Raw genomic sequence first — 27,997 nt, forward strand, 5'->3', positions numbered from 1 at the left:
TTCTGAGACTACAATTGACCAGACAAGGATGATTTGACAATATGTACAGTATCATTATAATCTGATCTTTCTAGTATGACAAACCCCGACCTCACACACTGCACCATTAACCATGCTCACCCTCACAAGCTCCTGACAGTCACGACCATTTCTCCTGAAATAATTGATCACCTCCTACTCCAAACCTTCAAGCCTCCATTGCCACCGCCTGCAAAGCACTGACCACAGTCCCTGACACAACAAACTCCCATCACCCTCCTCCTCTCTGGCCACAGGTGCAGCTAAAGAATCTACATGAAACATGAATCAGAGGAGTTATTTTCCCACAGCTGCCCTTAATAACCTAGGAGCACTGTAAAAGATTTGATTGTAAGACTCTGAAGTCTTATTCCCGGTTCATTCCGATCTCTAAATCACATTTGATGCCTCGTTTCACTCAACCATTATCTGGGCTAGCTGAGTTATGTTTTGTTTGATCACTGTCCAATATTGTCACGTAAACTTAGAGAAAAATACTGGCAGCAAAGTTGCCAGTGGAAAAAGAACCATTTTCTACAGTGTACTCAGACCACTGTAACCATTTTGGTGCCCTAGGCAAGATTTCAGCGGTTGCCCCTTAAATTGCAGCCAGTTTCACCACCAAAGACAATATTCACATACTTAAAAAAAACTGGCTTACAGCTTTATATTTAACAGAATTCCTTTATTTTAAAATAAAAAATACTTCTAAACAAACATGAATAAATTGGTAATAACACTAATATTTCTCATAAATAACTACAAATAACTAGTGTAACAGAACAAACAATACCAAATAGTTTAGGGAGCAGAAGTGGTCACAGACAGCCCAGGGATGGCAGAGGATGGTTTTAAATGTTTTAAAATGGCATCTGGAGAGAGAAGATGAGCATTTGTAAAACAATGAGCATTTAAAGATATAGTGTGAACACAAAATATTATTTTCTGTTCAGAGCAGTACAGAAACTTCAACATAGTTTTTCAGATGAGACCAAAAGTCTTCCTTACATCCAGATCTACAGCATGCACAAATATCTATTCAGTGAGGACTTCTTTCACAAAATGCATTCATGCTCTCGGACATCAATACTCTAAAGGCGAGAGCTTAAAACTATTAATGACAACAGGAGGTGGAAAATAAACATTTTAATTGACTAGGGTGAAAGCTAACTAAGTACACAAAGATGTCAATAAATATAAAAGTAGGTTTTGTGTCCAGAACAACGTAGCCTACTATACAAAAAGAAGTGTATTTCTTACACTGGTTATTGTCTTAAAATTAATCATCGTTACCTAATGAAAGTACAGTGGAAATAACTGATGTTAACTCCAGCTATTGATTAGGAATTAGTAAACACTGACGTCACTATCATCCATCATGACAAGCTATCTTAAATACAACTTAAATAACTGATCCGTGCAGCACGTTACCTCTGTGTCTTTTTCATATTATTCCTCCTCTTCTTCTTTTTCGTCCCTGGGCTCGCGAGGGCTTTGTTGTTGTTGTTGTTGTTGTATTACATTACGGTCATTTATAAACGTGATATTAATCAGTACACTCATTGTCACTCACTTCTAATAAGTCACCTTGCCTCCTCCTTCACAATGAGCAGGTAACGAGCAGCTGTGTTGTGATGCGCCGGGTCAAGCAGGAGCAGTGTTGGGCAAGTTACTTTAAAAAAGTAATTAGTTACAGTTACTAGTTACTTCTCCCAAAAAGTAACTAAAGTAGTTACTGGGTAACAAATTATAAAAGTAACTAGTTACTTTGGAAAGTAACTATTTCGTTACTTTCAAGTAAATTTTTAAATGCTCAAATGTGTCAAAGAATTTGGACCCCACCTCCACCCCTCTTTAACAGAACTTAAAATACATGTGCATGTTCAATTATTTATGATATAATATTTACAGTCTATGGTGCTACTTTGTTCAATATTATTCCTGCAGATGTGGCTCATAACAAAAAAACACCCTGAGCTGTCACATGTAGTTAACTGTACATTTTGTCTTGTCTGACGCATTAATTGAACACCTTTGTATTTCTCCTATAGACACAGTGTGGATTATTGGTGACTTGTCCTTCGAGGTGCCCAGAGAGCTGCAGAGACAGAGGAAGAAACCAGAGCCTCAAGAACATCTGCATTTGTTGGTTCTTCTGGGGTTGACTTCGGTTGCTTCTCTTCAACAGCTCGCTGTGAGGGAGGTCTCCCCCGGATGGCCTGAGTGATGACACCCACAGGCTGAGAGCTGGAGCTGAGACGGGTTTTAAGCCTTTTGACAAACCGTTACACCGCGCCCACCTGTCAAGCTGGTCAGCTACACGCCTTATTGTGAATAACTCTTATCCTTCATCAAAACATTCACCCCCCCCCCGTACAGTGTGTGTCCATCGAGACATGAGCTAATCACACCTATTTGTTTGTTTTGTACCAAGCTGTAAACATGTTCATCTCTGCTGTAAAAACAGACTTTTTTTAATGTTGTTTTTCAGATTAAATAAATATTTCTATATAAATGCACTCCTTTATGTCTACTTATGAGTATACATTTCAGATTAATGCTCAACTCAATAGCTTAGGGAAGGAAGTCTACTTTTACACAACTTCTTATTCTTTTGATAAATACTAATGTAGTTCATTTCTGAAAATGGGATGGAACAGAGTCATTGCAAAAATTTGCCCTTAAACACAGCCCCACTCTTAAATCAAGGTACATGGAGAGTAAATAAGATCAATAACTTGTGAATAAAAACACAGTTAAAAATGATTTAGAAATGTAGTCTTCCCAGATCAATATCACATTGACTGTTGAAATGTCATTCAGAAGAAGCTCGAGCATGTGACATGGATCCAGGAGAACATGGACTTTTAGTGAGGGGTCTTCAGGATGGCAAAGAAAGAGAGAAAATATCAGTTATTCATTAAATCATTTTTTTTGTTCTCATCTATTTTTCGGTATTCATCTGTGTGTAAGATTACATTTATAAATTCAACAGTGTACTACCCAGACAACAAAGGTCCAGTATTCAGGTAATCAACATCTATTTAAAGTTAAGAAGATAAACATTATTGTAATCATGCTGTTTTCAGCTCTCTCTCTCACTCACACAATGATATTCCACATCAAATGGTCTCAGATTTTGTGTGAGGAAAAATTCAGCAATTTATTGTGGATAGTACTTCATCTTTACATGAAACAAATATAACCTGAATTATTTAAATCAGTAACAGGTCCCAACTCTCTGTGCTTTAGTACAGAACATACAGTAACTCATTTATTATTAACATGAGCTCAGTACATGGCTGTACTCTTCAAACTATTTCTTATACTTTATATCTATGTGCTTTATATCTTATTTTCATTCCATATGTTATTTATATTTTATATTTCTACTGCTATATTCTGTGTATGAGTTCAGTGAAAATTAGTATGGTTATTAATATAGTTCTTAATGGTTACAGATGCTCTTACAAAGTGAAGTTTTTTTTATTTGTTAACAGTTTGCACAAATCTAAAGACACTACATCAACCATGTAACTTCAATGTCATCCTCTATAACCTACACAGCACATTAGGTTCAGTTCAGTTTATGTTACTGACAGATAATTACTACACAAAGTTTGTTTTTTAATGTCCACATTTAGGTGGAGTATAACATTCATCATAACGTCAGATAACCACCGAGATGAACCTTTAGCTTCTAACATCACACAAACTCACTATTTTCAACAACAACATCTTAACAACAAACATTTCTAAACCATTGACCGTAAATAATGTAAATAATGTAAATAATGAGCTACACAGTTAGCCGACTGGTTTACAAGCTAACGCTAAACAAGCTAGGTCCGTAAATATAAACACGAGTATGCAGTAAATATAACACTACTATATCACTTACCGAAAAAAACTGAAGCATCAACTTGTTGGATGGTCTGTTAACCGCACAGCAAGCCATGTATGTTGTCAGATATGCGTTAAACAAACTCTCCAAACGATGTAAGAAAGAGGAGAAATCAGACGGATCAAGCTGTTAGCCTCCTGACCTGCTGACCGCGCAGAGCTGTCAATCAAATCTGACACAACCCTAATATGGGCATAGTCGTTTTCCTTAATAGAATAAAATCCGATGAGTTATAAAAAAATTCACCCCCCCCACAGTGTGAGGAGAAGGGGCCGTCAACTTCTCAGATATATCTCGTTTTTTGAACCAGGCTGTAAACATGTTGATTCCTGTGGTAAAAACGGGCTTTTTTGGCTGTGGGCTTATGGCACTTCCGGCGCTTCTGCAGCCAGCCTCAAGTGGAACCTCGAGGAACTGCAGTTTTTTGTACTTCCGCATAGGCTTCATTTTTCGAGACCGGAGGTTGCCCCTTGGTCCGCACTCACCAAAGAGGAAGAACAGTAAGAAATATCTTTGCCACTCGGCTTAGAGATCTAGTTGGTCTGATGAAAAACAGCTTCAGTCATAGTAACGCACCGCATTTTTTGGCAGTAACGGTAACGGCGTTATAATGATGGGAAGAGTAATCAATTAGATTACTCGTTACTGAAAAAAGTAACGCCGTTAGTAACGCCGTTATTTATAACGCCGTTATTCCCATCACTGAGCAGGAGACAAGAAAATAGAGCCTTTTTAAATATGTGATAGTTGTGTTTTCATGGTTTCTTTTGTATCATTATTAAATAATAGCATGAAAATGATATTAGATAAATAATATTTAGTGATATTTAAATGCATTTTTCCTTCTATTTCTTCTTCTTATCTTCAACTTTTCTGCAGCAATCATTTGGCGCCCCCTATGGATGATGGCGCCCCGAGCATTTGCCTATACTGCCTATGCCACGGGCCGGCCCTGAGTGTACTTACTGTAGCCTAGACGTAAAGGTGAACTATGGAGATCTGGTAGAGAAATTTGAAATTTGGAAAAGTGAAACAATTCTATGCTATATTTTCTGAGATAAATACACAAAACTTTATTCAAAGGAAAAAATGGGTCCCTGGAACACTGTTTGGAGCTAAAATGCTACCAGGAGAGTTACGGTTTCACTGTTGCAGGCCACCATCATAACTTCTCACAATTAATCTTAAAACAGAGTTCCATGAACCACATTTAACTCTGAGGACAATTTGTGCATAAAGTTATGAACATATACCACAGAATCTGTAAATGTCTCCAACTTTCACATTTCTCTACCAAAACTACATAGTGCACCTTTACGTTTTTACAGATAACTGTTAAAATGCAAAACCATTTTAGTAAACAGACGATAATGGTGAATGTGTTGATTACAGCCAGTTATGAATGAATCTCTATCTTACCTGTACCCTTGATAAGCAAATCTGATTTCATATTCTGCAAGTGATTGAATTGCAACAGTTTAATTAGTAGACATACAGCAATAAAAACATTCTTTAGAAAAGAAGACACATAAAATAAACAGATATGTTACCAGATATTTAGAAATTAAAAAGTAAAAAAAATTACCCTATGCCTGGTTTGTTGATAAAAACAAACAGGTTTTTCTATCAAGTTTGAAATATTACACCTGAATAACAGAACATGTAGGCTACCAGTAAACTGCTGGGTGAGTCACCTTTGATGCATTAAAAACTTTATTTTCATGGTAAAGTCCATAAATCCAGCTGCCACAAGACATTCCTATACTTAACCATTTGAGGGGTCAAAACAAAGTTGTAGTTAAATAAAGGCTACTGTCGCTAGAACGTTTGTGATAATAGAAGATATATGATAGTAGGCTAAAACAACATCCTTTTCAAAAAATCCCTGACAGACCAATGTTAACCTGTGATTGTTATCAATATCAAGGCTATTATTCATGCTGAATTATGCATTTCTATTCTCAGTAAAACTCTAGTTTTATAATATTGTAGTGTTAATTATGGTAGGCTACATTTACATTTAATCAATTCATTACCTTCATTTATTTCTAAAACCATTATGGAGAGTACTTTAAATATATGTGCAAAACAACATAAAAAACTGTCTTTGAAAAAACATAGGCTAAATCATATTCAAGGCACTAGTCCATGGAGTTTAATGTTTACTCTTTTCCAAACGCCCATACCTTTGTTGATCCTATTCACAATATTTAGCCTACCGTAATTCAAATCAATAACACAGAGGTGACAACATAGAATAGTTCTTTGGTGGGCGCAGAGCTGGACTCTCTTGTGATAGTGGCAGAGAGAAGGACCCTGAACAGAATGCTCTCCATCATGGACAACACCCACCACCCTCTGCACAGCACCTTCACCAGGCAGAGGAGTGTGTTCACTGCTGTCACAATCCTGCTCCACAGACAGACTTAAGAACTCTTTTGTCCCCCTGGCCATACGTCTGTACAACACCTCACGGTTATGGCAGGGGGGAAAGCACACACTTGGACTAAATCTTCCTTTTTCCACTTCCCATCTGCACAGCTGTCCCAAGAGTCAGCCTCTAGTTGGACACTTTAATGATCACCTCAATTTACTTAAATAGCACCTTTAATTTAATGTTTGCACTGCCTATTATTTAATGTCTGTTTTTTGATAACTTTGCACTATCTGCTTTATAAAACATTGCTGTACATATATAAACAACACAACTTCAGAAGGTCAACACATTTTTATTTTTTTTATATCCAGGTCTAATTACAGATTTTTTTCCCCCTCAACTGTTTAAAGGTTCTTTCTTTAAATTACACATATATTTTTATCCCTGCACGGGTTATGTACATTTCTTGTATAAATCTATTTTTAATTGCACAGTTTAAGTTTGTTTCATCTAGGGGTATTCTTTAAATCTTTTTTTGGGGTTAATATATATGTATGGGAGGGGGGGGGGCGTCGGTTTTGCGGTTTAATTTGTAACAAATGTTTCATGTCATGTACGTCTTTGTAACCTGCTACTGGATGCTTTGAATTTCCCTCGGGATCAATAAAGTATCTATCTATCTATCTATCTAATTTAATTTCTGAACCTGCTTTATTCCACAGCCGTAGAATTTGCAGACGGTCCCTAACTCGCTGTCGCTGTTAGGAATCCAGATGAACAAGATTTTCAGATTTTCCACTGACCATACTGGTGTAAATGAGCTCTTAGGTTTCTTATCATATTTTCGGGATTGTTGGCGTCTTCCTGTTTGATCTACGTTTTATTTATTTTTTTAGTGACTTTAACAACTTAAAGCTCCGGTGCGGATGTTATGAAAACTGATCCACGTTACTTCTCTTGCCTTTACTAAACGTATCCGTGAAGTCCGACATGAAAAGAAACGGGACGTATAAGTTTTTGTCAGTTTTCTCATGCTTCGTCGTTTGCGCTTTCCTGTTCACATTTTGGTTCTTTGTATTTCAATCAATCTTAAACGCACCGTAACGCATAGAAATAAGACATTTGCAGCAGCTAGCTACGCTAATCTTTGCTGGATACTTTCCCACAGTGCATTGCTCTGTTTACAAGTCTCGTGATCATATGATCCACTGGACCAGGAAGTCAGAATATCTGGTGAGTGCACAATGCTGAGCCTTGTAATGTTTGCTTTCGTGCATTTGCTTTCTGTATCACAACTCGAATTCACGTTGTTACCTTTTATTTGATGTGATTTCTCGGGAATGCGAGGCGTGCGTAAGATACAAGTTGAATCTGCCAAAGCTTTGGCTCTCTGTTTTCACCATATCTGTTAACTCACTGCACAGTGACTGACAACTGTGACAGGCTGAGAGAAATTAAATACGTGGCGAATTAATATTAGTTGCTATAGAATGAAGTGACACAGATCTGGCCATGCAGCTCATGATATGCAGGTTATATCCATAATAATGCAATACAATAAATATGTGAAAGATAATGATACTTGATACTTTTACACAACGACTGTGAAAATGTGTTGAATTGTTGTTTTTCAGTCAAACACACAGTCACAAGATCAAAAGTATTCATTTATCAATTTCTTTTGAATTGAGCAGAAATGCACTGAAAACACAAAGGACAACGTAATACATTTTAAACATTCTTAACATGTGTCTGATAGCTAAATAAGGTCAAGTATATGTGTGATCAGTCAGCAGCAGACACTAGAGAAATCCATGTTAAGGGCTAATGTAAATCACACTACACATTTTTCAAGACAATTCGGTTTTATTTTATTTGCCCTGAATAACTTTTTGCGGCTTTAAAGGATTACTTTAGCAGGAATATTATTTGTCCTGAAATGTTCCTCATGTCAGTGCATCAGTAAATGCTGTACTTCATTTTAATAACTGACTGAACAAGTTGAATTAGATTATATATATAAAGTAAGTTATTATGTTATTTATTGGGGCCCGAAGCACTGACAAGTGCGTAGGACCCTCTCGGAATGCAAATGATCATTATTTTTGTCGTTCCGCCGTTTTAAACACGATTTTGAGGGCCTGAATGTGCGTGAAAACTCATGCTCCGTCATCGGGTCCGGCGAAAAAATTTGATATTTTGGCGTTTTCATGAACGAAGTTTGCAAATTAGGTCGACGGCGCCCCCTTTTGATTTTTACAAATAGGTTTTTTTGCCTACATACATGAATCTTTTTTACATGTCAGAGCAGGCCGAGACCTACAAAAAAAGTCAGTGGAAGTCATTGTCTAATTGTTTCAACACATCCATGTTTGAAATTTTCGAATAAGTCACAGCGCCACCTGTTGACAACAGGAAGTTACTTCTACTCAGTCAGCATTAGCCATTGCTACACAGTAGCTCAATTCCCCCTTAGAATTGGTGTGGGCCATGCTAACATCTTGGCCATACAAGACTTTCAAGCTCAAACGCCTACGTCCAACGCTGTCGCCATACGGACGCGCTGTCTCCATCAAACAGGAAGTCGTTTTTTCACGGGCTTAACATAGTTGTTCAGTCCCGAAACTTCATACATATGATCCTGGTGGTAAAGTCAAACATTTGATACCATTTAAATGAGTGGATGTGGCTTAATGGCTCAGTGGCGCCCCCTACAATATTTCAAACATTTAGCCCCTGCAGCACGTTGAGCCTACACTTCTGAATTTTGATATGCTTATCCATCTTGACAACACCTACAATAAACCCTCTTGCACCCATGCTCAGTATCTAACAGAAAGTCCACAAATCACATCGCCATGAAGAGGAAGTGGCTGTAACTCTCGGAAGTTACTGCTTCTCAGTCAGCATTAGCCATTGCTACAAGGTAGCTCATTTCCCGCTCAGAATTGGTGGGGACCATGCAAACACCTTGGCCATACAACACTTTCAAGCTCAAACACCTACGTCCAACGCTCTCGCCATACGGATGCATCATTCACCGTCAAACAGGAAGTGGTTGTAACTCATATATACTTTGTCTGATCTGCCTCAGATTTCACAGGTATAATCAGGGTTGGCCTCTGAACACATAGACATAACAATAGTCAACTTTAACCATAGTGCACCCTCCTGCAAGGAGTAAGCACTACATCCTATATACTTTGTCTGATCTACTTCAAATTACACAAGTATGATCAGGGTTGGCCTCTGAACACATAGACATAACAATAGTCAACTTTAACCATAGCGCCTCCTACTGCAAGGAATAAGTACAACACAATGCTCAATTTGCTCTATATTTCATAGCTATCACGACAGTGCCAGCCTGAACTGCTCTATGTCAAAATTTTCTGTGATCTTCATTACGCTGCCTGTTTCAGCATACCATAGTACGACTTTTACACAAATCGGACTGCACGGCCTGCTGCTTAGCCACGTTCCGCTGCTGCTGCACTCCCGCGGTCGCAACACACCCCGACATGCACAGGGGTGCGAGGGCCCTTCATCACCGCTTGCGGTTTTAATTCTGTTTGTTATCAGCCTCTTACTGATGCCATCCATGTACGCGACATTAAGTGCATCTGAGAGACGTTTTTGAAACATAATGTGTCTTATCTCAGCTCGTAGTATTTGGCTGCCGTGCCTGTTAGTGAAGTCAGGATGGCGTCTGGCACCAGTGAAGCAGCGTCCTCCACCGCAGACCTCCAGCTACAGTTTGCTCCCTTCAGCAGCGCTCTGGAGGCCGGATTCTGGCATCAGCTCACTCAGAAGAAACTCAACGACTACAGACTAGATGAGAGCCCCAAATGTATCAAAGGATATTACTACAATGGTGAGTGGGGAGATGGTTCCATTACAGCAGTGAGTTATGCAGTGACTTTTGTCACATTTGTTACATTGTATGCCATTTTATAACAAATCAGTGAGGTGTTTCACACATAACAAGTTTCACCATGCAAGCTCACCACTAATGATCCATTGTTTACTATTTTATTTACATGTCTGTCCCATAGGTGACCCACTTGGCTTGCCAACACGTCTGACGCTTGAGTTCAGTGCATTTGAAGTGTAAGTACAGTATGATGAAGTATAATTCACGCATTATATAAACCTTATAGAGGGTATGCATTGACGTCACTTTTCCTCCTGACCACTCCCCCGCAGTGGGACAAAGTAGCAGAATTCTGCATTCATGTGCTGCTCGGGTGGTCCAAGTTTCCGAGTTGGGAAATCGTTCTTCCGACTTCAGTGTGTTCACGTGATTTCAGTTCGCAAAGTCGGAATGTTGTAACAACAGCACAAAACAGCGTTGATGCTACGAAGAAGAACAGTGGAATGTAATTGTTAAAAGTTATAGTTGAGCAAAAAGCTGAAGTGCAATAGTGAATTAATTAAAAGTAAGTCAACATTAACAAAACATATTTTGCCCCCCATTTGTTGACGATTCTGACGTCAGGTCAGAAAGTCGGGCACCTAATTCTTTTCCGAGTTGTTGTTCCGACTTGAGCAGGTGTTCATGTGCATTTAACAACTCGGAAACTCATTTTCCGATGTGTACGGCGCCACATGAATCTACCAGAAGATTCTAAAACACTGCTGCTTTCAGTAGGAGAAACGTTGCAAACCAGATTAAAACAGACAAATATCTGCTTAATTTTAGTACACTTGGACTCAATGGAGATCCTTACTATTTACAGTGGACTGTAGATATTTACATTTGGACAATCTTTTATATAAACATGATTTTAAAGCCATGGCATTAGTGCATACCCTTTGCAGTAACCCAAACTTTCTCTTTCATTGCTTTTATTTGGAAGTGCAATGAAAACGTAAGATCCATCCACATTTTGCTTTCATTCAGTTTTCATGCAAAGTTGTGATTGTCTCTTCACTGTTAGAGATGGTCCGACACCGGCCCGTTGCTGTTCAGCTCTTGGAACTTTGTACAACACCAACACAGTGGATGCCTTTAAGACCGCTGACAAGAAGGCTCTGCTGGAGAAAGAGGGCAAGGAGGTAAATGATATCCAACAAAAGTCACACACAAATTCACATCTGTAAAATAATAGAAATGGTCTTAAAACTTCTTCCTTGCTTTAATGGATGCAATGTTTCTTCTTTTTTTGTTTGTAGATATGGGATGCTATACAGTCTGGGGCTGCTCTAAAGGACCCGTCCATCCTCTCTAGATTCATTCTACTGACCTTTGCAGTGCGTTTAAACAGTATATGAATTGTGTTAGTTGTGTTTTTTAACGACTTTATGTGTGACTTTTCTGTTTACTTGTTTTTTTTTTGAAGGATTTGAAGAAGTACCATTTCTACTACTGGTTCTGCTTCCCTGCACTCTGTTTCCCTGAAGGGATCAAGATTGTCCAACAACCGTCTGTGCTAGAACAAGTTTTCTCAGCAAAACAGGTTGACTCTTTAAGTTGGACCTTTTCATTCATCACATATATCACAGATATTTCTACATTGTGCAGTGAAATACTTGGTTTCCTCCTCCAGTACTGGTCTAAAGATTTAAGTCCTAGTCCACACGTAGGCGGGTATTTTTGAAAACTGAGGTTTTTCTGTGTTTTGGCCTTTCGTACACATGCAAACAGCGTTTTAGGTCTAATATCAATTTATGGTTAAGCTTAGGAACAGTATTAGAGCCACTGAAAAAAAAAAATGTTTTTGCTCTGACCTTTTATTTTTCAGAATCCTGAAGCCTCTGTTCGGTCTAATAATTGTAGGTTATAGAACATTATAATAAAGTGATGTACTAAAAAAAAGAAACCAGAGACTTGTTACCTCTAGGGTCAGTGGGTCCAAATAGTTTTGTGTTTGTTTGTGAACATGCCTCATTAAGGTAGAGTTTGGCATCATTCATGACACCAGCTGCAGACTACAGCGATGGCAATCTCTCTTATCTTTTTACATTTTTCCACAGTTCCCAGTCTATCTCTCATATCAACTTAAACAATCTTTGTGATTTAACACTGTGACAGTTTATTGCTGAGATTCATGAGCTTTAAGACAACATTACAGCCTACTAAAGCTGTATTGGTTCTCTGCTAAGAACAAGTTAAAGAATCAAAACATGACTGTACTGATCCCTGGCATTCTGACTGTTACAGATGTGACCAAATCATTTTGTCAACTTTACCAGTCTTAATGTCATTGGCATATAAAAAAAACATATTTTAACCAACCAAGGTTTCAGCATGATTTGAACATTTATTATTAAGATTATGGCAAAATAAAACATTAATTATGTTGTCCTGATATAAATAAATAATACATGGATTTTCAATAAAGGAGGACACCTACATTATTTGAAAGACACATATCACACTATGAGAAAACTTCCTGGAGTACTTCTTTTGGAGGAGTATGAGTTACTTGTCGGAAACCTAAGGGGAGACCGAGTAAACGCTGTAGAGATTCAATCTGATTTGGGGAGTCCATAGGACCCCCTGGGCGGAGCTATAGTATTTTTCTAGAACAAGGGGCTTCAGGATTACCTTTCTCATCCTGATACCATTAACCTAACCTTCAGAGGAGCTTCATAATATGGATGGATCGATGCTATTTATCATTGCCCTTTCACACCTTTCTATATTTATTTCTGATATCTAATTATTTCTCCCCCTCAGATCGCAGCCCTGCAGGAGGCCTATGATGGCCTGTGTATCAAAAGAGGGACGACTGCAGTACCTTACTTTATAATGAAGTACACAGACGATGCTGTTCAGATGGCTGCGCTTGGCGACTGGGATGCTTTCTTTACTGATGCCAAGAAGGTTTTTTATTCTCTTCTGTGTTTGTTCTAGTGAAGTTTTTCATCTGAAAGTCCAAAAAAGAAACTGTGCGACTTATTGAAGATATTTAAAAGTTACATACACGGTATATAGATAAGTACTGTAGAGCTGGCTCATCCTTATCCACCTCCCCTCAGAATATGTTTTATAAGTCTAAACTCACCGTCTCTGGCTTGCTCCACACACACACACACACACACACACACACACACACACACACACACACACACACACACACACACACACATACCCTCACACTTCGGTAATGTAAACACAACTTGTTTGATTTTTCTAGGTCACTGTGGGCGTCTATGATCCTTGTACTCTGTCTCAACATCCGGGCTGGCCGCTGAGAAATCTGCTTGTCCTCTTAGCCAACCGATGGTAAACCTTACTTCTGTGTGTGTGCTGTGTGTGTGGTTGTGTGTTGTGTGTGTACGTGGGTGAGTGCTGTAAAGTGATGAGGAAGTTCCTCAAAAAGGAAAGCAGTTAGTTTTTGGTTGAAATAAATTATGAATATCTCTTAGCTTTGAGTGACTGATGTGAAAAGACAGGAAATGTTTTTAAAGGGCAGGAAATATCAGTTTTGCTCTAGTGTTGGAATCAGGGCTCAAACATCTGCTCAAACATCTGCGTGAATCAAAACGCTGCACAACCTCTGAAGTCAACTTTATCACTTGAAAAGCTTTCGTCATTAACAAAACAAACCTAAAATTAGATGTGTTATGAACCTCTCAGATGGAAAAAAGAACTGTTTGGCTGCTTCTTAGTCACAGTGATGAAAGTGTTTTGTGAAGATGAGATGAACTTGATTCATAAACTTTCTTTCAAAATGGAAGCAGCACCGGATTCCCGAACATGACGACCGATGTTAGGATTGTGCTCTGTGACTCAAAAGCTGTAAATGTTCCAGAGATTCACTTGGCATATCATCCCAAAAAAAGTTGCTCACATCATCATGCCAAAACAGGAGTCAGTTTATGTCTGCGCACATTTTAGCAAGACGTCATTGAGTTTTGATCTACCCACAGATTTTAAATATTACCTAAGATTTGCTCATAAAAGGAAGTCTTCCTGAAACATTAGAACACAAACACCACACATGTGACTAAGCAGGGCCCTGGTCTTCTGTTCCATCCATTACGTATGGATACATGTTAGTTTTTATGTTGCAGACCATGCATTGGCTCAGTTGTGTTGAATGGTAAATGCCAATGGATTTGTATAGCGCTTACAGTATCTAGTCTTCAGACTTCATTTTTACAATGCATGTCACATTCACCTATTCACACACTGATTGCAGAGGCTGTTGGGTAAAGTACACAGCAGTATTATTCCATTCACATGCACTACTACACCACACACCCCCGGTTTAGCAGCTCGAACAATTTGGAGTTAATTGCCATGCCAAAGTAACACTTCAGCATGCGACACCAGGAACGAACCCTCAAGCTCTCTGGTTGAGAGATGACAGACTCTACCACTGAGCCACAGCCGCCCTTAGCTTGAGCAATACTAAAGCTATGTTGTTAACCCATACTACACCAAGCAATGACGCACACTCACAGCAAACAGCAGCTGCTGTCTGAGGAACATTGTGTAAACACACACTTGGCACGCGGTGCTTTTATGTTATCTTGAAGCTTTTAAAATGTGTCAGAAAAAGTTCTAGCGAACCAATCAACATGATTTATCTTACCTACTGTATAAATTCATTCATGTGAGAAAGTTTTCTTTCCCAAGCCACTTTGTTTTTTAATTACTTTTTGAATTTGAATTAAAAAGTGCATAGGATTCTGTTAATAATGTAGCTTTTCCATCAGTCTTGACATCTTTTAAATACATGATCAACATGAGAAAAACTGACTCCCCTGATGAACACATTAAAATGTAACAGCACATTGTTGCAGGGTGTACTGACTCTAGTTGTTGCAGAGAATTTTTTTTTTTAACCTAGAAACAAATGAGGTACAGACACCAAATACCTTTTCTTGAGGCTGTAAACATTTTTTTTTTCTGCTGAAAAATATGCGTTTTGACATGGGGCTTTATGAGGATTCCCTGGCTTTTCGAGCCAGCCTCAAGTGGACACTCAAGGAGCTGCAGTTTCTTACACTTCTGCATTGGCTTCATTTTCCAACATAGGAAGTTAGTCCTTTACTTTAGTGTTCCTAGTATTTATTGTATAGCCTCTAATCTGTTATCTGTGCACTATGTGAAAATGTTTTTTTTCATTGAGAATTTAGAATTTCTTTGATGTCGTCTCTGGTTGTCAGGGGCTCTAAGCTGGATACGGTGGAAGTGCTGTGTTTCAGGGACAGAACTCTACAGGGAAGCCGCTCCATTCAGCACAGCCTCATCTTCCAGATCAAACTACCCGAGCTTCCCCTCAATTCAGGTAATCTCCATTCTTTTCTCTTGTTTTTATGAGTGTGTGTTTGTACTGTGTCTGTGCTCTTCACACTACCCAATATGTGTGTGTGTTGATATATCATATGCCTCTCTGTACATGTATTAGTTCATCTAATTCATCTGAGTGTGTGTCAACTGTGAATAATGTTCCTGATTTGAAAACCCTGAGTGTAAGGTTACTTTCCACTAAGACTGTGTGCTTTCTTTTCAAATCTCACACTGCTTCTTTTTTTTATTCTTGTATCTGTTGGAAGAAGGGATGAAAGTCATTTAAATGGTAATAGCAGAAAGGGGAAGGTGGTAGCTTTGATCTGTGAAGGTTTTGTCGAGTTCAGATAAGGTGTCTCACTTAACCTTTTCCGCAGAACCTTTATTTTAACGAACTCCCAGGGGATGTATTCATGCTACAACAATCAAATCAGCTTTTCTCTTTTGCTGTGCTGAATTTGCATCGACTTATCTGGTTTTTGTTTTGAAACAGATTAATCAGTTTACCTCAGACTACACCCGGCTCAGCTCTGCCCATATCAAAAAGTCTTTTACCCATCAGAGAAAAGACATATTTCATGGTGCTTAAATACCAACACATCAATTTAATGTGTACAATACACACTGCATAACAAAGTCACATTTGTACATTTGTCAGCTGAAGCTTAAGGCAAATAGTAAAGCAGTATCATAAATGGCATCAAAGCTGTACAAGAAAATAAATGTGAGCAGATAAGATGAAAGGAGTGAAACTTCAAATTTAAATATGTCTTTTAGCTTTTTACTAACTTACGCTTCCTTCCCTTTGCGTCTTTCTCCTCGCCGTCTCAGTGCTCCTGCTCACAGCTGTCTAACATCTGTACAGTACAGATTTTCTTCTTTTACTTGTTGTCTTTATTGCCCATCTTCTGACTACTCAAAGCGCTTTTACACCGCAGCTCACACCTACTCATTCACACACTGATGTAAAAGGAAGTTCAGAAGTAACTAATCCCATTCGTGACGAAGCAGCGGGAGCAAATTGGGGTTAAGTGTCTTGCCCAAGGACACATCGGATATGTAGCTGCAGGAGCTGGGGATCGAACCCAGAACTTCCGGTTTGTAGGCGACTGACTCTACCAACTGAGCCACAGCCACCCATTCAGTTTCTAGTTTCTAATATGTCATTATGTTAGCCTGGTGGATGAATATTGTACTGCCCCTCACAGGAATAATAAAGACAAACTGGAAAACAAGTCATTGTACATTTATGTAAAATAAGAACACCTGTTGGGTTTTTTCACATCCAGAAAGATGCATCACTGTTTCATTTTCTAAATGTAATTTTGCTGCTGTGAAATCACATTTCCATCCTTTATATTGGCATTAAAAGGATGGAGCCAGTGATCTCTGAGATGGATGTATCGAAACAAGTGCAATGCAAACTAATGTTTCTTCATGTAGAGATATTTCATGCTTATTAAACAATTTGAATGTGTTACCTTTTGTCACACAGCATGTCCTAAGAGTGTTGGCTGGGAGAAGAATCCTAAGGGGGCCATGGGACCCCGGAGGGTCAACCTCAGTGAATGCATGGACCCTAAAAGGTGATACATGCAATAAAAACATGTGTAGTAGTTGTAGGTGATAAACTTGACTTTGTTAGCCCACAGCTGAAGATAATAAAAAAACAACAACTTATACATGTATATACAAAAGAAATATGTATTGGACAAAATAGATAGATGCACGTGATAAAGGATTATTACAGGCTTGCATTTTTTTCTTTTCTTTTTTCTAGAACGACAGTATATATTTATATTTAGTTTTCCTAACTGCTTGTCTGCAGGCTTGCTGAGTCATCAGTGGACCTGAACCTGAAGCTAATGAGATGGAGGCTGGTTCCCTCCCTGGACTTGGACAAGGTGGTCAGCACAAAGTGTCTCCTACTAGGAGCTGGGACCTTGGGCTGCAATGTAGCCAGGACTCTAATGGTAAGGCTATAAGTATTAATAAATGGACAGACAGGCTTTAGATTAAAGGAGGCAGAACATTTAACTGGGATTTCAGGGGTTTGCCCATGGTGTTCAGAGGCACTGCTCGTCAACATGCAAGGCAGGCAATTGCTTTCGGGCCCCAGACCAGTAGGGAGCCCCAAAGCAGTGGCCGAAAATGTGCAAATTTTGCAATGACTGTAGGAAACCTCTCCAAGGGGGCCCCATCTGACAGCACTCACTCTCGTTGCCCTATTGAACACAGGTTGGAGGGCCCCACCAATTGTTTTTTGTCTAGGGCCTCAACAGACTCTGGCACGGATTGCCACTGATGGTGTTTAATTAGCAGGTTTCGGTTTGAATCTGCTGGACTAGCACCCATACCCATCAGAATCAATGTCATACATTACAGCACTATGTTGCGGCTTTTACATATAAATATATTGGTCAACCTTAAATGAGCTAACTCAACATCAAGCTAAGACACACCATCTTAAATGAATGATAAACTAACAATGAATGGCTCTTGAATTTTAAAAATCCCTCTTGCAACTTAACCAGCAACGTGTCTTGATTCAGGTTCAAATATGAGGTCTAAAAATGCGCCACAAAATATGAAACATTTAGTCTACATATTTAGTCTAAAAATAGGTGATACTTCAACAGACTTTTTTGGTGCATATCTAGAGCGAGATAAAGGGATAAACACAGAGATCACAATCTGTGGTGACATAACATCTGGAGGGCAGGTTTGAAACATAAATGTGTCTCCTGCAAAGTGGGTTTACAGGAAGAAAGGAAGGGTAAAAACTTTATCTGACCTTTAACTTAAGCCTGGCTCACACTGTAGGATTATCGGGCCGATTTGAGCTCCGATTCTTCCTTCCCGACAATCTCAGGGTCACTCCCGACTCAAGGCTGCTCGGACCCGATTAGCCTATCTGCTCAGATTATCTTGTAGTGTGAGTGGTACAAAGATCCAATCTTAACGTCCCTGATCTGCCCGGCGATCGTCGAGGACGCCCCGATTTATTTCAAACATGTTTAATATTTAGAATTTAAAATCTTGACGTTTACGTCACGAAAGGGTCCGGCAGAAGTTGTAGGCTTTGTGACTACAATATAATCACGAGAGACAAGGGAGGACTGTAGCCATGGCGACCAGCGGCAGGACACAACCCAGCATTTTTTTTTTTTTTTTTTTTTTTTTTTACTTTTCTGTACAGATCATCAGTGCAGCACTTTTCTGAAACTTGTATTCATATATCTACAATTGTATCAACTTTTCTATATCCTACAACAAGTTCCACTTCCTTCTCTTTCAACAACCGTCGTCCTTCGTTTTTTTCAAATGAAACCTTATTAACTCGGTTAACTTGATTTCACTCGGGTCGTACAGTGTGAGCACTCCGGCCGTGCCCGACAATCGGGTTGTACAGTGTGAGCACGTACATCTCAAGGTCTGGTCGGGCGTCGTAAACGATTCAGTCGTACAGTGTGAGCTGACATGCCACCCCGACTTTTATATAATCGGGGAAAAATCGCACAGTGTGAGCCAGGCTTTAGACTTCACTGCAAGAAATACAAACTCTTAAGAGACTTAAACGTGTTTCTTCCAAAGCTGCTGTAAATCCATGTCATTGTCAACTGCAGGCTAACTGTTGTATGTGTTGAATAGTTTTATTATAGAACATACTGTATGTATTTGGCATCTGCAGGCAACAGTCAGTAAGCTTCAAAAATGGAATGGTCTTCCAGTATTAAATGTCTTGACAAAAGGGCCTCAGGTGATTTTCTGTTAACTGCTGTTAAAAGTTGACAAAAGTGACATTCCGCACTATTGATCATGTTTCTGCGACATGTACAGTCGTACGAGGACTAACTGTTGATAACTTTGTTCACACAGCATGAAATAATTGTTTTTTAAAATCAAAGGACCAGATCCAAACGCCTGCTGTCATAAACGTTTTTCATACACCACAATCTGCTAGTTCTTAGTTTTCTTTTATTGTTCAAAATTCAATGCAGACTTTCAGATTTACAGGAGTTGTTCCGACTTGCCAATTAGCTTCCCTCCATCTATGTGTCCTGGACAAACATTTATTGATTTAGCTTGAAATTTAAGCAAACTCACGGTCAATACAAAGCCTTGTTCCGTTGCAGTTAATCAAACATATTAAAGGAACTGTGTTTTGTTGATTGTTAGATGCAGAACTTCCAACTTAATTACTACATATGAGTGTTGTCTGTGTACTGCTGCTTCTAGTTATTATGTTCATATTAGGTGTCTTTTTTTTTTTTTTTTCAGTATTTCGTTTACACTTTTGGGGGCACATCCGTCTCTTAAGTCTGATAATGACTAATACCCTGGTGTAATGTTATTGTTGCTGCGGCTGGACTTTGTGTCAAAGTGATACTAATGAAAAACTGTTAGCATACCTAAGTGTTGTGCAACCTGCAGACAGATGCATCCATTAGTTCAAAATTAAAAGTGAAAAATCATTGATTTTTCTACACATAACACATTCACCTGTTTGTTGTTGCTAAACAAGTTCTGCTAAGGAAAATGCTTTCAGTAAATTAGGGCTAAGTATTCAAAAATGAATCCCATTAAAAGTATGAATAATAATAATAATTATTATTATTATTGTGTTCTCTAGGGATGGGGAGTGAGACACATCACATTTGTAGACAACGCAAAGATCTCGTACTCTAATCCAGTCCGCCAACCGCTCTATGAGTTTGAAGACTGTCTTGGAGGAGGGAAGTCCAAAGCCATGGCGGCTGTAGACCGGCTCATCAAAATCTTTCCTGGAGTGGTGAGTGTTTAAAGTGAAAAATGGACTCTCTTACTTCTTATCGCTCTTGGTATGTGAGGGTCAAGTCATGTATCACTGTCTGGAAACCTGAAATTGTATCATCTGCAGGCCTTTCCTCTATTTTTGTTATTTTTGACTTCAAGGGTTTGAAAGACGTCATTGCTGATCATTATTGTGCCAACATAATCGTATTCCTGCTTGTTTGCTCGTGCCTGAGATGTGACAGCCAAACCATGCAGGGAATGAAGTGTTGGGTTACTTGAATATTAATGTGGTTGCTTTCATTACCTTGTTAATCAATGAGCTTGGTCTCTGGAGGAGATAATAAGCTATATTTACTAAATAAACACACAGCCAGAGAATCACAGCAGGGTGCACCATTCTCTTATTAAGCAACACATGATTTTAATGAGTCAACCAGGTCAGCTCTTACAGATATCTTGGTATACACACATGGAAACCCCATGTTGATCATTTGTGTTCTTTTTTACAGCAAAGAAAGTGCTTTTTTATGCAGGCTCAGGGTATTGAGGTCGGATGAGACGACCTTGTTTTTGTTGTGCAGGCTGTGATGGTAGTATTCTCAGGTATGGGATGTCAGCATGGTGCAGTTCTCTCTCTGAGCAGCTAAAACCTAAGCTTCTCCTTTGGTGCAGACTGCCATGAAGGTGATGGGGAGGACTGACAACTTCTCCCTTCAGTCAGTATATAAGCAGGCTGTTCTCAGGCAAGCATTGAGTGTTGTTTGACCCGTCTCACATCCTTTACTCTGAGTACAAACTCTCACCATCTGGCAGATGATACACAGACCTGCTGTGTTTATTGTTTGAGCCTTGAGCCTTGTTCGTGATTTAGAGTTGATACAGTATGTGCTTCTCTCTTGACATGTTGGTTGTTGTTTGTTAAGGCGGCTAAATTTGTGCAGCACTGGAGTCCAAGAAAAATTCCCCCAAGACACAAATGCACACAAATAATTGCCATGTCACCAATGTCATCAAGTTGACGTCATGCTTCATTTTTAGTTTCTCTCATATTCTTCTGGGGATAAAATAGAGAGTAAATGCAGAGGCTCACCATTTGATGGATGGCTCTGTGCTCCCATGACATCTACTGTCTGTAGACGCTGCACCCATATGTGCAAGGATCAATGTTGGTGTATATAGTCTGTGTCTCTCTCTTCTGCTAGTGTTCCTGGAGACACAGGGGCATCAGGTGCCAAGATGATGGCTAGAAAGAAATCTGAGCACAAAGCACAGAAATACATCAATTGAAGTAAGAGGAGCTGGTCCATCCAAGGTCAAAATGTTGAAGAGGTCCAAAGCTGATTTTATATATATAATCTGTGGACAAATATTGTTGCCTGACATTTACAGGAAAGTTTGTAGTGCTAGCACCAACTTCTTTATTATCTTGAAGTGTTTGAAAAAGGTTATGTTATGTCAGATCTGCTTAAAGATATTAACATTGGAATTGTTGGATTGACATGAGATGTTGTTTCTGTTTTTCAGAAAAAGATTAATTCACAAATCAAAATGTATTTGGCTGCAGGTTGAGGTTGTTTGTTGTGGAAAATTTAGAATATTATTACCATCTCTGCACCCTGAAATAACCCCCTGAATGCTTAGCAACACCGACGTCAAAGTGAAATGCAGATTCAAGACTTGGTTGACAGCTCCCACTCTTGAAATATGGAGAGTGATGAAGTAGTTCCACTGATTCTGTAAAAGTGGCATTTCGTCTTGTGAAGATCTCACACTTCATCCCTGCCCCTTTCCGTCCTTCTCTTTGTCTATGGAATTACTCCTGACATTTTCCATTTGACTTTCTCTCAAGTCTACAATCCCTAGAGATAGTCGCGGATGAGAAAGTTTGGAAATGGACAATAAATGTCATTGAATATTTTCTGTGGAATTGGAAGTGAGGTTTTTAGGTTTAACTTTTAATATTCCACTATTGACTTCTACAGGAGAGCCAAATCTATTTTGGCTTCAGGTCACCTGAGGTAAAGAACTGATGATATATTCCACAGATGGATTGGTTCCTTATTGATTCGTTGAGACTTGTGTGTCACTCAGCCAAAAGTCCCCTGTTGACATGGACATGATCTGGCTTCCCATATAGCTGCCGATAAGATGATAAAGTTTTAGAAAATGCAGAGAAAAAAAGTTTCCCACTTTTTCTTTTTAGGATTTTTTGTGAATAAGACGCTTTATTATAAAAACACCCCCCTGGTACAGAAAGTGCCTGTACGTTTACACATTTCCTTTCCTTTTCTATATGGTTAGAAATATTTAAAGGCTTGATTTAGACGGTCTTACATGATATTGGTCTTGTATACACTGTAACTATTTTGTATCAAGAGAAGGTAAAGCAACATTTGTTTGTACATATAGATGTTAAGATGGTAGCATCTGGACCAGCTGTTAGTTCCCCTGTCATATGTTTGCTCAAAGCCCAGGTCTACTCCAACCTGAGCCTCTCCCACATGTCATTCCCTACTCTTGCTCTCCCATGTTTCTGATTCGATCCACTCTCCTATCTAAATAAAGGCATACAAAAGCCCCCCAAATGTAATCTTTTCAATCTAGAGACACAGAAATGTATAGATTTGTGACATTTTTTAGAAATGTATACCTACCTTAATTAAAATATCATTCCTAACTTTCCCAATATTGCAGTCTGTGATTAAGGATAGAATTTGTTCCAAATTCAGTAATAAGAAATTATTACAATTTTGAAAATGAACAAATATATAACCCAAAAAGAAAACATTATTGTCCATAGAGAAAAGCATGGTATTTACATGATCAATAATCTGCATAAAATGCAAGTTCATCTGCCTAACATATGGGCTAATTTTTCAGCAAAGTCTCTTTTTTTTTTCTCTGCTTGTTTTTTCATCTGTCCTCCCTGCAGAATGCAGAGGGATACAATATGAGCATCCCCATGCCCGGGCACCCAATCAATTTCTCTGAGGCCACCCTATCCCAAGCTCAGAGAGATGTGGAGCAGCTGGAGAAGCTCATTTCAGCACATGACGTTGTCTTCTTGCTGATGGATACCAGGGAGAGCCGCTGGCTTCCTACAGTGATCGCCGCCAGCAAGAGGAAGGTAGGACGGAACAGTGCAGTGCATACATGAACATAAACAGCCACACTAGTCCTGACCAGTGGGGTTGGGTCAGAGATGGTGACCACATATAGTATGATGCTATACTGTTATTACTACATACTTTCTATGTGCCATGTCAAAGACGGTGCCTGTTTAGATGAAAGCTTAGGGTGTCATCTCTTTACTATTTAAAACCTTTTAGCCCATTAATGTGATTTGCACATTTACTGTATGTGACCACCCTCTCACTGGAGGTTTTTCAAGCTGCAGGATATAAAACCACTATCCAGCAACACATGTCAGATAGTTAAAGGCAGGACTGGTTAATTTTCTCCTGATACACCTTTTAAGATTTTGGTTAAAATTGTCTTTAGGTCCTGACAGAAATGAATAACATAGGAAATCCGTCTTCTGTAGCAGTTGTAAGCATGTAAAAACTTGAACCAATCTGATGAACCAATCACGCCTCCCTGTGTCCCTGCTCGTTCTCTACCCCATGCATGCACGAGCCCACACTCAAAGCACGAGCTGAGGTCCGCTTCTGGACCAACGGCCCTTGTGCATGTAATTGAGGGGCATGGCTTTTGAGGGAGTACAGAGGGGAGGAGGTGGGATGCTACTTTCAAAATCATGCTAGTTTTTCGGAAATTACCAACCCCCGCCTGACAGTTGTGTGGCACTTATTAGAGAGCTTAAATGAGAGTTAGTATTTAATTATTGTTATTAATTATTATTAATTTTTCTTTATTTGCTGGATACTTAAAATCTATAAATTTTTAACACTATACCAAAAGCCAAATCAATGTTTTAAGGCAGTACTTGTGACCTTGAGAGATAAAAAAAAAAAAAATACGAGTTGATGAAAATGTCTGTTGGTGAAACATGTACCATATGATAATAATTTGTAATGTGTTTACATTTTCAGTTTATGGTTTAAATGTTTTATTCACATTTAAATAATATTAATGTGAGGATAGTCTTTATTCAAGGCACTTCTGTTGTTTGTTTGTCATATCCTGCTGCTTATTTAAATGGTAGACATTTCAAACACAATTTAGCTTTGTCCTTGTCTGATCTTTAATGTTGCAACAAATGTACACTTTAAGCAGAACAATTCTGCACATTATTCACAGCACTAACAGACTTTTGGCAGAAGACATGTCTTCGTCCTGATTATGTCCTTCTGAGAGCTGGAAAAGTGAAACACGTTTGACTTCCCCTTCAGGAAACTGTAATAGCTGCAAGTAATTTTGCCTTTCTGTCAAATCTTCTGTTTGTCAGTTTAAATTGTATTTGTTGCCAGGCAACATCAGATTATCGAACACTGTGTCAGGAACTTGTAAGCCTCCAGTAACACTGATGTGACTGCTTTATTGCTGTATTAGCTGCAGTTAAGGGTTTTGGGGCTCACTAATGATGTTTTCTTAATGGCCTGCTTTGCTGAGATGTTTGTGCTGTGGGGTTGTTTCAGACTTCACCACAAATTGGCTTCACAGTCTAGTTGTATTGCTTCTCCGAAACTCGAGATGCTTTTATAATTGTTAAGAGCCTATTAGTGATGTATGTAATAGCTTTGTGAAATCATTCAACACATTGTGCCCTTCTTGTGTGTGTGTGAAAAAGCAATTTAGTTCATTAGATTTTGTTGGAATGTGCTATGCTCTGTAAAAATCTTACAATAACACGACTGTAATTGTTGTCTTTCACTCTTTCAGCTTGTGGTGAATGCTGCTTTAGGCTTTGACACGTTTGTTGTCATGCGCCATGGCCTGAAGAACCCGCCGGTCAGTCAGATAGTTTCAGACTCCTCCGCTTCCTGTTCTTCTGCGTCCTCTTCGTCCTCCACACCGGCAGGCTCTGCACCCACTGTCCCAGGATCCTCTCTGTTCTCCAACATCCCAGGGCACAAACTGGGCTGCTACTTCTGCAATGATGTCGTGGCACCAGGAGATGTGAGGGAAACACTCAAACATATACTCAGGAAATGTAGTAACCGTAACACAATGCTCTGACGACAAATAGAAATGAAAAAGGTGAAAACCTTTAAGATCAAACAACAAAAGAGTCGGAAGGTTGGACACGTTTCCTTCCACCAACATTTTTTTTTTTTTTTTTTTCACAATAGGTCTTAATAGTAAAAGGTGTCACTAATGGTTCATGACTAAGTAACTACAAAACACCAAACAACAGGAGTCCTCCTGACTCATTAGATTCATGAATCATATTGCTGGGTCAAATATTCATTTATTTTTAGATTCATTTTGGGTTTTTTTTATGCCTTCATTTTAGAGATAGGATAGAATGAGAAATATGGCAAAGGACTTTGGAGGACGCTTTTAGGACTGCAGCCTCTGTACATAGGGCACACACACTTACCACTAGCCGACCAAAGGTAATGAATCGATGAAGATCTAGCTATTTTGCCGCTAATGCTCAGTCCAAGTTCCAACTAAGTCTCTTTGCATGAGACCAGCAACTACAGTAAATCTGTTGAACATTTAAATACAAAAATTCTGTCTACAAAAACACTGGCTGCTGCCAAGTTAAAAACCCAAACTTTTCCTAATATTAGTTTTTGAGCTTTTTGCCTTTATTTGACAACTATAAAGAGATGGGAAAAGTGTAGGGAGAGAAGGATGATTTGTTCCTGCGACCTGAACAACAAGTCCTGCTGCTTCTGTGCACTTGCTCTACCAACTGAGCTGAAACCAGTGTTCCATTGCCCAAACTTTTCATCACATCTTCTTCCCCTGTTAAAAGAACAACTGTCTCATGTTTAGATGTCTGAATCTCGAACGCCTTATATTGACGTTATTGCTGTTAATGTAATGCCGGTACATTTATTAACACTGTTGTTGTTTTGTTTGTTTTTTCATAAACAGTCAACCAGAGATCGGACTCTGGATCAGCAGTGCACAGTCAGCAGACCAGGCCTGGCCATGATAGCTGGAGCCCTGGCTGTTGAGATGATGGTGTCCATTCTGCAGCACAGTGAAGGGTGAGCATAGTGGTCCTTTAAAACGGTGATACTGGTCTGGCCAAACAGTCAAAGTATAAATCACAGATTTTAACAAGTGCTGAGTGTGCTTCCCTTTAAATAACCAACTTACTCTATCAGGATAGTGTGACAACAGTAATGATTGTTTGTGTGGAGCCTGAGTGTGGCTTGTCTTATGATAGGTGCTTGTGTTCTCTGTATTGCCTCGCAAGTGTTTGCCTCTTGAGTCATCTTGCCTCAGGTAGATCTGAATAATTTCCACTCCTTAGAAAATAAACTGCCTTTGATATTTCCTCTTCTCCTGGTCCTTTCCTCCCCTGCTGATTCCAAAATCAAACCAGTCTCTTTAGAAAAAAGCACTTACAAGTTCTTGAGGGTCAGACACTCACCCTGTTCAAGCCCTGACCACCCGTGGGTATCTGAGTCCTTTTATCAGAGCTTTATGCTGGTACTAAAGGTTTTGCTTCCTAGGCTTTCAGAAAGCTTTGCTTGTTTACTTTTGCTTTTTTAAATGAACAGCACTGCAGCTGACGTCTTCCTGCTCCGCACATGTATCATACTGTATATCCTTGATTTGGATGGAGCACGGCTCGCCAAAATTAGTTCAGCACAAACCTTTGTGTTCGCTGTAGAAGCTTTGTTGCAATGTATAATCCTTCTCTCATTAATATGCCTCAGAAACACTGTGATTTAGTCAGCTCTCACGATCATTTGGCAAGCTGGACTAGCTTGATATTTTGACTCTTAAAAGTGTTCTTCTCCTCAAACACTAATGGGGATGTTTTTGCCTATTATTAAGTGTGTGTTTTTGTGCACTTTGTGTGTCTTTGTAGAAATGCAATTGTGTGCGCCCGTTCGGTGAAAGTCAAACTAAAGTGGCCGCTTGCCGGGTGTGATAAGGCAGCCATTTTCTTTCAGAGTGTTTTGAGATGGTATAAGCCGTAGCAGCACTTCTCTGCCCATCCTGGATAAAAAGCTTAGAAAGAAGAGAAAAAGATGCACTCTCGTTACCTCTATGGTTGTGTAAGCCCTTCCATTACAACAAGATCTGTCTCTCTCTTGCATCTGGCCTCTCTGTGTCCTTGTTTTTCACTTGTTTCTTCAATGTTTACTCCTGTTTTCTCTACTGTTACATCCTTTTCAAGACCAGCATACATATGAAAAACTATGGACTCACAATAAGCACAGAGTGAGACTTGATATATTCATCATTGTTATCCTTCCAGAGTCAAATATTTTAACCCTGGCTTGAATAGTTTAGTACTAACTTCTCTACTTTTATCAAATAAGACACAAAACATTGTCCTTTGTCCTTTTCCTTTCTCATACTTTAAAATTTATAGTGTAGAATCATCAGCATATATATGGTTACGAAATGAATCACAGATGGCAAGTTATCTGTTAAGATGGAACAAAACTTTTGGTCAAAGACAACTTCCCTGATGGCATCTTGCTAAATCCGCAGTATACAAGTTTACCAATTCAAAAACCATGATCTGCAACATTAAATACAGTTCTGAAATGAAGTAACACTACATTTTAAAAACTGA

The 27,997-nt window shown here is 39.1% G+C and overlaps 1 protein-coding gene across 1 annotated transcript in view; it reads left to right on the forward strand.

The window, feature by feature from the left end:
• The first annotated feature begins 7,051 nt into the window (after positions 1-7,051).
• The window catches only part of atg7 (ATG7 autophagy related 7 homolog (S. cerevisiae)), a 60,591-nt gene continuing 39,645 nt past the window's right edge, over positions 7,052-27,997 (forward strand). The window contains exons 1-15 of the mRNA XM_020629066.3: positions 7,052-7,532; positions 9,962-10,173; positions 10,355-10,409; positions 11,240-11,357; positions 11,475-11,552; positions 11,642-11,758; positions 12,982-13,128; positions 13,442-13,530; positions 15,423-15,544; positions 17,042-17,132; positions 17,375-17,519; positions 20,180-20,338; positions 23,255-23,449; positions 25,165-25,401; positions 26,332-26,447. Coding sequence (XP_020484722.1) covers positions 10,002-10,173; positions 10,355-10,409; positions 11,240-11,357; positions 11,475-11,552; positions 11,642-11,758; positions 12,982-13,128; positions 13,442-13,530; positions 15,423-15,544; positions 17,042-17,132; positions 17,375-17,519; positions 20,180-20,338; positions 23,255-23,449; positions 25,165-25,401; positions 26,332-26,447 — 1,841 coding nt within the window. The 5' untranslated portion in view covers positions 7,052-7,532; positions 9,962-10,001. The remainder of the gene's footprint in view (positions 7,533-9,961; positions 10,174-10,354; positions 10,410-11,239; positions 11,358-11,474; positions 11,553-11,641; positions 11,759-12,981; positions 13,129-13,441; positions 13,531-15,422; positions 15,545-17,041; positions 17,133-17,374; positions 17,520-20,179; positions 20,339-23,254; positions 23,450-25,164; positions 25,402-26,331; positions 26,448-27,997) is intronic.

This window comes from Labrus bergylta, chromosome 5, assembly GCF_963930695.1.
Source record: "Labrus bergylta chromosome 5, fLabBer1.1, whole genome shotgun sequence".
Lineage (NCBI taxonomy): Eukaryota > Metazoa > Chordata > Actinopteri > Labriformes > Labridae > Labrus > Labrus bergylta.